The 16711-nt window shown below is 38.8% G+C and overlaps 1 protein-coding gene across 1 annotated transcript in view; it reads left to right on the top strand.

The window, feature by feature from the left end:
- Window positions 1-2623: 2623 nt before the first annotated feature.
- Window positions 2624-16711, top strand: part of LOC124788629 (cytochrome b5 domain-containing protein 1) — a 35988-nt gene continuing 21900 nt past the window's right edge. The window contains exon 1 of the mRNA XM_047255899.1: window positions 2624-2824. Coding sequence (XP_047111855.1) covers window positions 2624-2824 — 201 coding nt within the window. The remainder of the gene's footprint in view (window positions 2825-16711) is intronic.

The following is a 16711-nucleotide window of genomic DNA, read 5'->3' as shown; positions in this document are numbered from 1 at the left end:
GTAACCCCGAGTGACAGAATCAAGAACGGAACATAAAACACAGAACGTACAAAAGATTTAAAAATTCGCAGCGAGGAATAAAGAATACACAAAGACGTTAAGTCGTATGTGAAAATCAGCGCCCCCAACAGCTGCGCTTCACTTGTTATCCGCGCACACGCGATACTATACCCACACCTCTGAACACACGAGCATCACTGGCGCGAACCACAGAGTAAATATCTCTGGAGTGAGCACACTCTCGCGCAGAACAGATTTTGTGTTGTCAACATACATTGCCAGCCTGGTCACGTGATTTCGGGACGTCGTGTGTTTGTTCGTATAGCGCCCTGTATATTTAGAATGTCACTACATCCCTAGTACAGACGGATTCTTTTCGTACGTGTCGTGGATTATTTATATATGTTGCGCAGACATTTTAACAGTATCCATTTGATACCGGGAATAAACCAGCTACGTAACTTTTAAGGGCAAGTGATATTACATTGAGCTTCTTTGCGATAGGTGCCATAGTTCAGATGCACTCGATTTTTGGTAGTTTTTGGTATGACACCGCACTTTATAGTATTACAGAGCCCGAAGTACATTTTTGCAGTGATAGTCCTGCAAAACGACTTGACAGTACGTTAGTACTTTCGCAAGTGTCCGAAAAACACCGAATTTACCACACATTAGCGATTATATCCCTGCTAATTCGTCCTTTTTTCTTGTATTTCTGCGTATTTATTTTCTCGTTTTTGCGACCTAAAGCACAATTTTTCTTACTGGTGGCACTTTGAGGTTGTTATTTATCGCATTTTAAGTACTTGCTCCCAGTTCATTAAATAAATAGTAGACGGAGTAATCTATATACATAATTGACAAGTCACTGATAAATGCATGGAGGATAGTATTTACTGAAACAACTAACCTTTCCCTTTCCTGTTCCACTAGCAAATTTACGAGAGGAAACGATTGTTTGTAAGCTTTTGTACGAGCCGTAATATCTATTATAGAGTCATAAAATCGTAGAAAAATAGGTCTACAGAATCAAGTCTTAATTATAATGCGTCTCGAAATTTTTAAACGTATACAGTGTCTCTTACTAAACTGAAAACTATAATTAGAGCTATATGGAATGTACCCATGAAAAGTTACTATCCCTCCTTTCACATATTTTTCTTTGCATCCGTAGCAACAACGTAATTTACCATCGCTATTACACTATCAACAAACGGTGAAACACAACAAAAACTCTTGGTATTATAAACTTCAAAGGCTACAGAAAGCACACAGGCACAGCGAAGTCCCGAGATCACGTGACAATCCTGGTTTTAATGTTGACATGCGCAGAACGCAATGCTCACTCCAGAGATATTTACTCTATGGCACGAACTTGACTATCGACTACGACTACGACATGCAGCCGCATAGCAGACGCTAACACATTACTTACCTCGTCTGAAGTTCCGAATTGAAAATGCAGTGCCGTTTCAGCTGGTTACCGTCAGAACAAACTGAATAAAGAACCTATTACCTTTACTGTCCTTCAATACTTAAGCCAACGAATTGCACATGACAGCGTTAGGGTTACCGTCAAGCAAATCAGCTCAGTAATCCCAATTTCAGCGCTAGTGTAATTGAAGATGTCGAACTGGAACGCATCATCAAGTACGCCCTGTGAATGAACTTCTCTTTGCGGCCCGTCATGTTTGCTATATCAAAGATACGATATTAAAAAAAGGATAGCTAGTTGCACAATGCTAGAAATATAAAACATTACCTATTGAAAACTCACATGGCCAATAATTAGGTTTGATTTTTAAAAACCAGAACGCTTATGCATCTTGCCAGAACCCGATGAGGACAAGGAGACTGGACTCAAAAAATCGGAATTGTTTCGGTCTTTTTTGGGACGTCAGGGCGCTTTAAAACAGAGCAAGGAGGAACTGGCAGTCCAGGGTGAGTTCAAGACCCTAACGACTGCGCCGTCCCACACACTTTCCTAAAGGGTAATGAACAATTTTTTATAAATCACAGTAGTTAGTATAAATTGTGTCTTGTACATATAATAAAAGTAGTTGGTCGTATAATCATATTTCATAATACATTTACTTAGGTACGGTTGATGTAGCCATTCTGTGACCAAGAAAGCACCGCTAAAGTTATTGCTCATCATATTTCACCATTGGGAGACCAGAATTTCACAAACTGCATGACAAACCACCTACATTGAAAATATTACAGAAACAGCTCACTAAATCAGCAGCTTTACACGAATTTCCAGAATGATTCTTATGCTAGCTTGTCCTTGAGGACTACAGTAATTGCCAAACAGTAGAGATAAAACTTTTTTATGGAAGTCGAAACTGATTTATAAGTTAGTGAACGAACGTTTAAACAAAAAAAATAACTACTTTGGGAACGACATGACAAAATATTGGCTTACTTTTTCACCGCATAAGAGCACATGTATTTCTAAATCAGATTTACGACAGTTAGCATATAGTCACGATACATGTAAACCATGAACGTAAATCTTTGATTTATTTATGGATTTATACTAAAATATTTATTCTTTGGAATTGTGAACCCCGCACAGGAAGAAGTTGGTTAAATCAGTTTTGTTCTTGATGTTAGCATCATGTCGTCATCGCTTCCTTATTTTACTCCCTCAGAAGTGTACGTACATAACACGCCAGACGACATATGGGTGTCTTTCTTGGGAAAAATTTACGATCTGACGCCGCTGGTCAAACAGTATGAGGGAAGCGATATAATTAAGCCGATTTTGGCGAATGCCGGCAAAGATATATCACACTGGTTTCAAAAGGAAACAGGGCAGGTAAGTGGACAACATCAGTAACCAGAACAGTAACTACGGATAAAGAGGAGTCTTCGATACGAGTCGTTGGCTTTGGCGAGTGACGCAAAAAACAGGCGACAAACGTCGTAAATATTATGTCCAATATGACATCATATCAGTGTGGATTCCTTCAATGTAGCAAACTGAAACAGTGAATAAAAAAATTAACAACGTCGCATTTCGGATTACGAATACTGCAGTGAAAGAAATAGTTCTTAGAACGAAAAAGAAATCGAGTAGGCACTGTCATAAAGACAGACTCTACCGCTATGATGGACTTCGGAACATAAAATATGAAGTGGAAAGAATTGATTCTGGTAAAAATGGAAAGTATTCGAAAATACACAACTCAAATAATACTGTTTTCTTTGCGACGCTGTTAATTTTTTGAAACCACTGTTTCATATTCAGGGTGCTCCATTGATCGTGACCGGACCAAATATCTCACTAAATAAGGGTCAAACGAAAAAACTACAAGGAACAAAACTTATCTACCTTGAAGGAGGAAACCAGATGGCGCTATGGTTGGCCCCCTAGATGGCGCTGCCATAGGTCAAACGGATATCAACTGCGTTTTTTTAAATAGGAACCCTCATTTTTTATTACATATTCGTGTAGTACGTAAAGAAATATGAGTGTTTCAGTTGGACCACTTTTTCCGCTTTGTGATAGATGGCGCTGTAATAGTCACAAACATATGGCTTACAATTTTACACGAACAGTTGGTAACAGGTAGGTTTTTTTAAATTAAAATACAGAACGTAGGTACGTTTGAACATTTTATTTCGGTTTTTCTAATGTGATACATGTACCTTTGTGAACTTATCATTTCTGAGAACGCATGCTGTTACAGCGTGATTACCTGTAAATACCACATTGCTCAAAATGATGTCCGTCAACCTCAATGCATTTGGCAATACGTGTAACGACATTCCTCTCAACAGCGAGTAGTTTGCCTTCCGAAATGTTCGCACATGCATTGACAATGCGATGACGCATGTTGTCAGGCGTTGTCGGTGGATCACGATAGCAAATATCCTTCAACTTTCCCTACAGAAAGAAATCCGGGTACGTCAGATCCGGTGAACGTGCAGGCCAATCCACATGTCATGAAATATGCTATTCAATACCGCTTCAACCGCGCGCGAGCTATGTGCCGGACATCCATCATGTTGGAAGTAAATCGCCATTCTGTCATGTAGTGAAACATCTTGTAGTAACATCGGTAGAACATTACGTAGGAAATCAGTATACATTGCACCATTTAGATTGCCATCGATTAAATGGGGGCCAATTATCCTTCCTCCCATAATGCCGCACCATACATTAACCCGCCAAGATCGCTGATGTTCCACTTGTCGCAGCCATCGTGGATTTTCCGTTGCCCAATAGTGCATATTATGCCTGTTTACGTTACAGCTGTTGGTGAATGACGTTTCGTCGCTAAATAGAACGCGCGCAAAAAATCTGTCATCGTCCCGTAATTTCTCTTATACCTAGTGGCAGAGCTGTACACGACGTTCAAAGTCGTCGCCATGAAATTCCTGATGCCTAGAAATATGGTACAGGTGCAATCGATGTAGCGTTCTCAACACCGACGTTTTTGAGATTCCCGATTGTCGTGCAGTTTGTCTGCTACTGATGTGCGGATTAACCGCGACAGCAGCTAGAACACCTACTTGGGCATCATCATTTGCTGCAGGTCGTGGTTGACGTTTCCCATATGGCTGAACACATCCTGTTTCCTTAAATAACGTAACTATCCGGCGAACGGTCCGGACAAAGGGATGATGTCGTCAAGGATACCGAGCAGCATACATAGCACACGCCCGTTGGGCATTTTGATGACAATAGCCACACATCAACACGATATCGACCTTTTCCACAATTGATAACCGGTCCATTTTAACATGGATAATGTATCACGAAGCAAATACCGTCTGCACTGGCGGAATGTTACGTGATACCACGTACTTATACGTTTATGACTATTACAGCGCCATCTATCCCAAAACGAAAAAAGTGGTCCGACTAAAGCATTCATATTTCTTTACGTACTACACGAATATGTAATAAAAATGGGGTTCCTATTTAAAAACAAACGCAGTTGATATCCGTTTGACCTATGGCAGCACCATCTAGCGGGCCAACCATAGCGCCATCTGGTTTCCTCCTTCAAGCTAGACAAGTTTCGTTCTTTGTAGTTTTTTCGTTTGACGCTTATTTCGTGAGATATTTGGCCTGGTCACTATCAATGGACCACCCTGTATATACCGCTATCTGTTAAAAAAGAATAAAACGCCAGAAATTACCAAGATAAAAAATACGCATTAATTTTCTCAAAATACAGCCCATGTAACCGAAATAAACCATGCTGCTAAACGAAAGAGTCAAAACTATCGCACACAGAAAGTAAACTAGAAGTACACTTTCAGGCTCAGCGGCTTTTCCGAAGTCTGCTATAGTTGATATTGGCTCCCATAATTCTCGGAAATCACATTTGCTTCCTGAATAACCGTGGCTCGTATTATAGTCGGAAACAGCGAAATATTCCAAATAAATAATTACCTGTAAATCGAATCATATTCGGAACTAAGCCAAACAAGCATCACAACGAACGTTAATATGTTGTCAGCCAATGACAATAGTATTGATTCGCAGATAATAAATTGAACTACATAGTTCAAATATTCGGCGAAGCCGTAAATACAAGTAGGATATTGCGAGGAGCATCATATATAACTACATACGATACAAATCAACCAGGTACCGAACATTCGTGTTTGCATTCGTTTCCTTCGGCACCTCAAAAAAATCGCGCATTACACTTAACACAGATCTCTTGCTACACTACAGGTGAGTCTTACCACGCGCAGTTTTCTTGGCTTTAAAGAGAAAACTGTTGAATTATAACCGAAAATAGACCTCAGGCTACGATGCAGATCAGCCTGTCACCACAGAAGTCTTTTCCTCTTTTCATTGGCTTCGCAAACTCACAACCAAACTGTTGTGTTCCAACGTCACCTAGACCTCAGGCTACGGTCCAGATCAGTCTGTCACCATAGAAAGCTCTTCCGCTGTCAGATTCGTTGGCTGCGCCAACTGACAACTACAATGTTGCATTCCAACCTAACCTAGACCTCAGGTTACGTTACTGATCAGTGTGTCACCACAGATACCGTTTCCACTGTAAGATTCACTGGCTTTACCAACCCACATCCAAATCATCACATTCCATCGTAAGGCAGACCTCCGCCTAAATCAGATCTTTATCGTGACATGAGGCTGTTCTATTGACTCACGAAGTAACCATTCTCTCGGAAATTCGGAACTTCTTCAGTAACTCCAAAAGACGCGTCTCTCTTTTCACTCCGCCTCCTGCTCTACATGTACTCAATTTCTGTCTACAAATTCGCTAACACCAACGTCAAACAATTGCCAACATCAGCACAATGCAAGAGCCATGACACAGGAAGTCACTGTTAGACAAAACTGCAATAAAAGTTAAAATTACGGTAATGGTGTATGCACCAGTACTTACCAATAGCGAATAATATCCCCAGTAGGTTGGCGTCTAAGAAATTAAGGCTATCTGAGAACTATTAAAAAATGCTGATACTTCAAAACCAAACAAGAAACAAAATTAGCCAAACAAAAGTAATTGCAAACATTAAAATGAAAAACGAAAAATGCACTACCATTCGAAAAAAGAAAATTAACTCTCTTTCTTTGGCAAATACGTCCTCCGCACAAACTCCATAAAAACCTCAAACAAGATCGATTTTGTCGAACATTCTTCCTCTAGACCCATTTAAATGACTATGTAGTACTCAAATTCTCTTTTTCCCTCGTCAAATAATACTTTTTATTGCCCCCAAATACTCTTCAACTGTGTTTGTACATGCCCCTGATTTTTGTCCGCAAATTCATGGTAATGATTCACAACCAAATGCATGTACCCAATTACCCAATTTCGTCTAATCCCTTATAACTAGCCCACCCATCTGACATTATGATTGACCCATCTGCTATATAGCTTTTTACTAAATGAAACACAGTACAAGCTGCCCTTTCCTTATTACCCTAAAAATAATGTCTGGAGAAGAGTGGTTCCCCGAAACAACTGCCCCCTCCCCTCCTCCACACCCATGGTCCGACAAATATCATGCCCTCTCATACGATTTATTTTTTTTGTCAAACTGCGGTTTGTCAATTTCTATAACCACCGGTCCACCAGTTTTGCCTCGTCTCATAACAATATCGGAACAAACTTCCCGGAAAAATGAATACCAGTCTATAACAGTTTTGCAGCCTATTTCTGTCTCATAAACAGCAAGCCAACCAGGAGATCTTAAATAGGAAATGTAAGAACGTAATAAAATACTTTTCATAGGAAGTCTTGATTTCTCAATCCATGTCTCTCTAACGAATAGATCCCCACACAAAATCTTTTGCACAGCACCAAAGGAACAAATTGTTCCTGTGTTTATCCAAAAATTTGAAAATACGATGTCGTTGCCACAAACAATTAAGTTGTGCTGTCTGGCAAAACTGGTGACTTTCATTGATTCTCTCAATTCATCAGCCAATTTCATGATAGTGAAACGAACGTGAGGAATATGTTGTCCCTAATTCCCACTCTTTTCACGCCTTAAAAATCAGGAGCAGAACTTGGCCCCGCACTTGCCTCATATTTCGCGATGCTACTATTACTTGAAAAGCAATTTCAAATCCCGCGCAAAGATTAACAGATTACTTTCTGAATTAACCACCGAGATTATGATCGATAGAATGTAAGGCTACACAGGAATTCAATTCAAAACAGCACCAAAACGTGACGTCACAGCAGCCATTACGTTGCAGGTCAAAGCCGACGGTTACTAGCGAACATTCCTCTAGACTAGGGTGACTAAACGTTCCGGAAAACCGGAATTGTCCCGGTTTTCATCCCTGTGTTCCGGTGTCCCGAAAATTTGTTTCGGGACGCTCAAAAGTCCCGGAATTCGGTTTTTAAATACATTTCATGAAACTTTCTCAAATTTTTGGGATTTCGCTATATTAAAGGAAATACAACACAAGAAATTAATATATTTTAGCTTATTTGTCTAAAACCTCCATTGTCCCATACTAGTAATCACAGTATCAGTATTGATACACTCAGGCAATAATTTACTTTGAGCGGTACTTTGGCCAACAAGTAGTAAGTTGTATTACTGTAACAGAGCTATGAAACCGTCCGACTGTCGCGCCACTTACTCACACACTCATTGTCAGAACAGTGTAGTAGTTGATGTTTTGTCAGACAAACTGCAATCGTTTTTTCTCATATTAGTGGTATTATTGCTGCAGTACTGCGAAACGCAATGCCGAAACGTGCCTGCAAGTTCAGTGACTATTATTCCAAGGAACGGAATTTCATTAAGAAAGGTCGTTTTGATTACGAAGCAGAGTGTTCCGTATGTAACTGTTTTATTAGTATAAGTCATGGTGGACGTTTCGACATAGTTGTTCACATCAGGTCAAAGAAACACATTAACAGATACAGTGCACCGAGCTGCAGTAAAACTCTACAAAATTATTTTGTGAAACATCAGTCAACTGAAGAGACGAAAGTTCGAGCAGCCGAGCTTACACTAGCCTACCACACGGTAAAACATCACGAAACTTATAGATCTAGTGATTGTACTAATAAGCTTAACAGCATTATGTTTGATGATTCTTCCGTTGCAAAAAAGTTTAGTTCAGCAAGAACTAAAGTGTCAGCCTTAGTGAAAGGAGTTATTGCTCCCCAGAGTGTAAAGGAAAGCCTTGAATACATCAAAAAGTCTTCTTTCTACGGGATATCCACTGATGCCAGCAATCATAAGGCCACTAAAATATTTCCCTTTGTTGTTCAGTTTTTCTATATTAATCAGGGAATTCGAACCAAACTTTTGAAGGTGAGTTCCCTACCTAATGAAACATCTGACGAAATTTCAAGATTTTGTATGAATACTATCGAAATGTTTGATCCTGAGAAAAATAAATGTGTGGCATTTTGTTGAGACAACACCAACACAAACTTTGGTGGTTTAAAAAGACATGGCAAATGCAACTTATTTACCAAATTAAAGGCAACATTGCAATAAAACATTGAAGGCATAGGGTGCCCTGCACATGTTTTACACAATAGCGTGCAGACATCTGCTGACAGTTTGAGCTGCGATGTTGAAACTATCGTCATGAAGGTATACTCACACTTTTACATATATACTATTAGAACAGAGAGGCTTAAGGAGTTCTGTGATTATGTGGGAACTGAATATATGAATGTAATGTGTCACTCGAAAACTCGCTGGTTATCACTGTTTCCAGCAGTTGAAAGAGTAATCCACCTGTTTGAACCGTTAAAAAATTTTTTTCCTAAATGAAGACAAAGCCCCCAAGATATTGGTTCAGTTTTTCAGTGACCCTTTAAGTGAAGCCTACTTATGGTTCATTCACAGTCAGCTTAGCACTTTGTAGCATGGGATAAAGGAAATTGAGGGAAGCACGAAAAGTGTAATAGAGGTAAATGATGTTTTGAAAAATACTCTGGAAACTGTTACTAAGAGGAGAGAACAGCAGTTCATTTCTTTTAATGTTAAATCTGTCCCTAAAAGAGCAGAAGTATCAGAAGCAGCGGAAAGGAGTTTTAGAGAAGAAGTTAACAAGTTTTATGACACTTGTGTAGAATATCTCAGCAAGTGGAGCGCCTCATATTTACCCTCATCGCCGGTGCTTGATTGGATGTTACTGAAGAGAGTGCCAAAATGGGAAAGTGTTGAAGAGACAGTTTCTTATTTGAAGAGTAAAGAGAAAGAAATCGATGATTCCATTCTCTTTGATCAGTTCAGCATACTGACAAATTTTGTTGAAGAAAGTCTTCACAAGTGGAATGATGAAAAAAAAAAACACCATGGGAACGCCATGAGAAGTGGGTGAGTTTTTTTAAAAGGTGTGACTGTCTTCAGCAGTACTCAGAGTTGGAAACAATTGCAAGGTATTAATTTGCAATCCCAGCCCATAATACCAATGTGGAAAGAATATTTTCGTTCATGAATATCCAGTGGACTGATGAAAGAAACAGAATGGAGGTGGACTCTCTTGAAGCAATCCTGCAAATGCTGTAAACTACAAAATGGATTGTGCCGAGTTTTATCACTGTGCCTCAAAGAACACAGTCATGATCAAGAAGGCTGGAGGCGGTGAAAAATACCCTTTTCTCCAAGGACAGTCAGTTCCATCTACAAGTGCTCAGTAATATTAAAGCTCATGTTAATATTAATTGATTAAAAGTTGAATGGCTGTAAAATTTTGTAAAATCGTAATACATTTCTTTATTACTGTATACGTTTATTAAATGTCATTAATTATACAGATAATCTAGATTATATCAATCTTTTGTATCCTCTTATTAGTTATAATAATCGGATTAACAAAATGTATCAACAAAACATTAATATTTAAAATTAACATGTGGAATGAGGTGTCCATTGGCACCCAGGTGAATGTGTCCCGGTTTTCACCGAAAATAATTTGGTCACCCTACTCTAGGGAAAGGCAGCTGATAGCGGCAAACACATGGTTCAAACCATAAGAGGAGGCTCTACACTTGGAAATCACCAGGGGATAAATACAGAAACCAAATCGATTTTATACTGGTAGAAGAAAGATACAGGAATGGAATCAAGAAAGTGCACACATTATCAGGTGCAGTTATTAATAGTGACCACAACTTACTTATGGCAGAAATAGAAATAAGAATGAAAAAACTGAAAAAGGCGACAATGGTGAAGAAGTGGGATTTAGAGAAGATAAGGTCCAACAAAGAACAAATTACAGAAATGCTGTCTCGGGACTTTCTAAACACATTACGAGACAAAGAAGCACCTGATAATGCCAACGAGTAGTGGAATATGCTGAAAGAAGGAATCATTAAAGCAGGACAGCAAAATATAGGATATGTAAAAGGGAAAAGGCCAAAAAACCATGGGTCACACAAGAAATGATTTCCAAGATGGAGGAGAGAAGAAAATTAAAAAACAAGAACACTGAAGATGCAAGAAAGATATACCAAAGGTTAAATAACGAACTGCGAAGAGAAACAGAGCAGGCTAGGAAAAAATGGCTAAAAGAGGAATGTGATGAAATTGAAGAACTGGACAGGAAGGGAAGATACGACTTACTATACAACAGAGTAAAGACTATGACATGGGAACAAAACAGAGCAGAAAGTGCTACTATGGAAATTTTGAGTAAAGACGAAGAGGTAGTGTACAAAGATCGTGACGATGTCCTCCAGAGATGGGAAGAATATACAAAAGAGCTATATGACACAAATAGCAAACCAGAAACTCTGGAACTTGAATCACACAACAGTGTAAGTGATGAAGAGAAAGGACCGACCATCATAATGGAAGAAGTGAAGTCTGCCATTGCTGCAATGAAAAATGGCAAAGCAGTAGGTACAGATACAATACCGGGAGAAATACTAAAATGCTTGAACCACAATGGAATAAGAGAAATATTGAGGTTATGCAATAAAATATATGACAGTGGTGATTGGCCTGAGGACTTTTTGAGAACAGTAATGATTCCATTACCGAAAAAACAAGGAACAAGAAATGCAGCGAGCACAGGACAATCAGCCTCATTTCACATGCAGCCAAAGAGATGTTAAGAATAATTAATAAAAGACTTGAAAAAGTAATAGAGGAGAATCTCGGCGAGGAGCAGTTTGGCTTTAGACGGAATACGGGCACCAGAGATGCAATAGGGCTCCTACGAATCTTGGGAGAACGGTTTATTGAAAAAGGAAGAGACCTATATATGTGCTTCATCGATTTAGAAAAGGCGTTTGACAATGTGGTTTGGGACAAGCTGGCGACTATTATGAGGGAAAAGAGAGTAGACTGGAAAACCAGAAGACTTATAAACTCATTATACCTTAATTAAAAAGTTTCAGTTAAAGTGAGAGGAGAAAGTACAAACTGGATCAGACTAGGGAAAGGAGTAAGACAAGGATGCTGTTTATCACCTACTCTTTTCAACCTGTACTTGGAAAATATGATTGACCAATGCTCATTAGATGACAAAGGAGTAGAAATTGGAGGAAGAAGAGTAGGGTGCTTGAGATTTGCTGATGACATGGTCCTCCTAGCCACAGGGGAAAAAGAATTACAGGATTTGGTGGACACCATTGCAACTAACGGGAAAAACTATGGAATGAAAATTAACACAAATAAAACAAAAGTATCGGCAATAGGAGGAAATAAGGAAATAAAAATTGTGCTAAATGGAGAAACACTAGAACAGGTGCAAAATTTTAAGTATCTTGGAAGCAGGATAGACACCGACTGGAAGTGCACCACAGAAATTAAAACAAGGAAAGCAATTGCAAAAGAGGCGTTTTATAAGAAAAGGAGAATCTTCTGCAGCGGTCTGGACAGAGAACTCAGAAAGAGACTCATAAAATGTCTTGTATGGACTGTTCTTCTATATGGCGCTGAAACATGGACTATGAGGAAAAAAGACAGAGAAAGGCTGGAGGCTTTTGAGATCTGGACATGGCGGAAGATGGAAAGAATAAGTTGGATGGACAGAGTAAAAAATGAAGAGGTACTGAGAAGAGTGAGAGAGAAAAGACAGTTACTAGATGTAATAAAGAGAAGAAAAAGAAATTGGATTGGGCATATATTAAGAAAGAATGAAGAACTGATAAAAACAGTTTTAGAAGGTTATGTAGAAGGGAAAAGGAAGCGAGGAAGGAAGAGATTCCAGATACTGGATGACATGATGGACAGTACAACATACAGCAGCCTTAAGAAGGAAGCAATGGATCGCAGAAAATGGAGAGGCAAAGGACCTGCTAATATAGCAGATAACTGATGATGATGACTCTAGACCCAGTGATCACTTCATGTAAGCACGTAGTGAGAGAAGCAACTTTAATGATGCAAAAGATTAGTGAGGGTAAGTATAGTTCCTTTCGTATTGTCTGGGAGCCATACTTACAGAAATCGTCACGAAGTATTAATCTTAGATCTATGAAACGTCAGGTGAAATATGGTTAGCCAAATACAGTATGTGAATAGCATGAAAGTGTCTTCATTATTGTTTCCGCTCAGAACACTGCACTGAAATAAATGTACCAGTTAATAACAATGTAGAATATTTTTGTGATTTGATAGGGTTCTACAGTCCATTACACTTATTTGACAAGTCAGCTATCATAAGATGTTCAGAACTATGGTTGTACTGCACTGCGCAGCAACAAACTCGTGGGCACGTGGACTCTCTCTCTCTCTCTCTCTCTCTCTCTCTCACACACACACACACACACACACACACACACACACACTCACACACACACCAGCGCGCGCGCGTGCACGCGCGCCATGCAATCGTTCAAGAGAGCGGAAAAGTTCTTAACCCTTTCAGACCCAAATTATTCTCAGCCATGAAAAAAAATATCTATTCATTGTAATAGTTAAAAATGGGTATTAGAAACATAATAAATCCAACAAAATCACTGAAAACATTTTTATTTACATTTTACAGAATGTCCATTGTAATGGACAAAGAGTATCAATGGTTGTTACATCCTGCATTGTGGAACATTTTGAAACAATTCCTTCCTTTGACAAAACATAGATGAACATTACATTTCTCACAAAATACATGAGTTTTATTCTTACAACTAGGCATTTTACACCTTGAAGCTTCTGTATTATCATGGTACTCAGGAAAATGTCCAGTAAGATCATTCCAAATGTCTGGTGCTGGACGAATCTCAGTTCTTGCTCTTTTTGCTTTTATGTCCTGTAAATCACTACTGGGTCTGCCACGTTTCACTTTGGTACTAGTGCCCATTTTTACAAGAGCCTCCCCTATTCTCATTTTAAAATGAAGCAAATCCATTGTCTCTTTCTCTCCCAGTGATTCAGTATTTCTTTTGTATTCCAACCAACTGTTCACACACGCTAAATCTACCGCGTGGAACAACATTCTCAATGTCCATTTTCTAGATTTAATAAAAATCCTATGCATGCTAATTAACATATCTATTTTGTCAACACCACCCATAGCATGGTTGTAACGATGTACAACTTCAGGCCGTGAGACAGAAACATATGTTTTTCTTAATTTTTCCCAGTGCTGTACTTCATCTTGACTACCACATAGTACAAAATTTGATGCCAGAACTACTGGTCTGTTGTCAAACCATTTACACATTATCACTGCTTCATTCATGCTCACCACTTCTTCAGAGAAACCACGCCCTTTCTCTTTCAAATCCTTATCACTGGTAAAAGGTACATTTGGCATGCGACATAGTCTTGCTGTTCCTGCTGCATATATATTTTTTATTTTTAATATTTCTAGTAAGTTGAATGTTGTGAAGAAATTATCAAAATATAAATAAGCATGTTCCCTGTTAATTCTGTCAACAAGTTTTAGAACAATAGATGCCCCTAAACCAAACTTTTTTCCAAAAGTGTTTGAGATTTCTGGAGTATCTCCTTGGTACAACAGAAAGTCATAGCACAGACCACTTCTTCCACATAATAAAAACGGTTTTATACCCGAAGGTTTAGGCTTTCCCTTACAATACTGCTTTACTCCTAAATGACCTTTGAAAGGAATCATTTGCTCGGCAACACATAATTCTTCCTCAATCTGCAGTTCCAAACAGCTATGTCTAATACAATCATAAATGGGTCTCACTTTGTAAAATTTGTCTTTGCAATTTTCTGGCCTTGCCAAATTGTCAACTACATGGAAATTTGATCTCAGTTGGAAAAATCTCTCTCTTGACATACTTTCCACAAAGAGATCTAAATGCAATGCTGAATCCCAATACATTCTAACTCTGGGGTATTTCAAGCATCCCATAATTATATGAAGTCCTAGGAAAGCCTTTATTTCCGTTACATTTGTCGGTGTAAATGTTTTCCCATGTTGCAATGCATACATGTTGGATTTTTCAACTATATTTTCTAAGCAAGCATGAGAAATGTACTCTGAAAAATATTCGATGGGTGTCATATCACACTCTGATGGCTGCACTGAATACTGGTCTGCACCTGTAGGTGTCTTCTCCATCTAATATAACTTTTTTTCAGTAAACACCCACTCAGATGGAATAATAGTCTTCAACATTTGAGTCCTGTGCATAAGTATGATTTTGGTCATCTTCTTCTGTGCTGCAACTATCGTCCTCCAGTTGTTCCTCTTCGTAGTTTGTGACTACATCAGCACCTAAAAATGACAATGCAGTATAGCAACAACCACGTCAAAATATATACAATAGTCAGGTGAGATTGATAGTTTTATTATTACATACCAGGTCTAGTGCATTGTGGAATAGATTCCGCATCATCAGGGCCACTTTCATCGTTTTCTGAGGGCTCTAAGTCAGAAATCTCACCTGACATCAGCAAATCCAGTATTTGGGAAGCATCCTTCTCAATATGATAAAATTCTGAAAATCAATACGTCAGATGTAAGCAATTTCATGAACAGTGTTGAAACAAGACGCAAATACCAAGTCTGAAGCAATAACATCAAGTACAACTACTGCAATATTGTACATAAATGCTTGGAATTTTATCTGCTGAACCTTTGGTAACATAAAATAAATTAGTTTCGTCCCCTACGTTACAAAAAAAGTCGCAGTTGCATCACAGAAGTTATTTTCATATAGCAGAGATACATTACAGGCACACAAGTAAAAACAACCATTGGGACTAAATGTCCATTTCAATGGACATAAGTTTTGTAAGGTCGATAATACAGTGATTTTCCGAAGCATGTATCTAATTTTGCTATAGCAAGTATCCAAAACCTTACTAAAACAAATAAAACTTACAAACAAGGGGAACTCTAACCTTTAAACACGTAAAATTGGTCGAAATATGTACCCACCTTTTACATGCTTCCTCTGTGCGGCCATCTTGTCTCAAACAACGTCCAAATACTTCGTGACTTCACCACTAGATGGCAGGATCGCCCGTCAGATTGAACCACAAGACTTCCATTGCGACGTACAAGCAATCCTAAAAACATCTGTGCTCTCAAATATGGGATATTACTCTCGAAAAGTAGTGTCCATTGAAATGGACAAGGGGTCTGAAAGGTTTAAACAACTACAGTGTGTGGCACAGCGTCAAATATTTCGTAAGGCATTTAAGACATCGAGAGGATGTTTTCCACCCATAAGAGTATACTGAAGGGGAAAACAATTATGGTTGCGTCGATGCTCGTGTGTTTTGAAAGGTCACAAGACAGAATTAACATTTTTTTACTGGATATGCGTAATATGCAGAATTTTCAAGAGCCATGATAAGAAAAGAGTTGTGAAATGACATTTTATTCGTTACGGAGTATGGAGGACTATAATGTTGTTAGTTGTTAGGACCCCGCTCCGGCAACGAAATGATGTGAGGGCAGCACACTGCATAAACTTCGGGAGTAGTTTGTTGAATTTCCTGAAGGCTTCCCGAACCGTCTCGCAAGGTATTCATTCAGTGTAAGGCTGGATAATTTACTCTTGGTGCTGTGGTCACTTACGAAGATCACTCTCATAATCAGCTGTGACTGTTGTCCACATTGAAGCGAGACACAGGGAAAAAGACGGTACTGACTCCTACTTAACGATAATATTGGTTTTTTGAGGGAGAGAGAGAGAGAGAGAGAGAGAAAGAAAGTGTGAGAAGGTGTATAGTCATTGATGTAGCTCGATAACAGAAAGAATTTCTATTACTACTTTGCTCAAGATGTTGCGTCTTACATAATGGTTAATGCAAATGAGTGGGAGTCATTTACATGCCATTCCCTGCTCTG

This window comes from Schistocerca piceifrons, chromosome 3 (assembly GCF_021461385.2).
Source record: "Schistocerca piceifrons isolate TAMUIC-IGC-003096 chromosome 3, iqSchPice1.1, whole genome shotgun sequence".
Lineage (NCBI taxonomy): Eukaryota > Metazoa > Arthropoda > Insecta > Orthoptera > Acrididae > Schistocerca > Schistocerca piceifrons.
The sequence above is the reverse complement of the archived record's forward strand: the minus strand, read 5'-3'. Positions and strand labels throughout refer to the sequence as shown.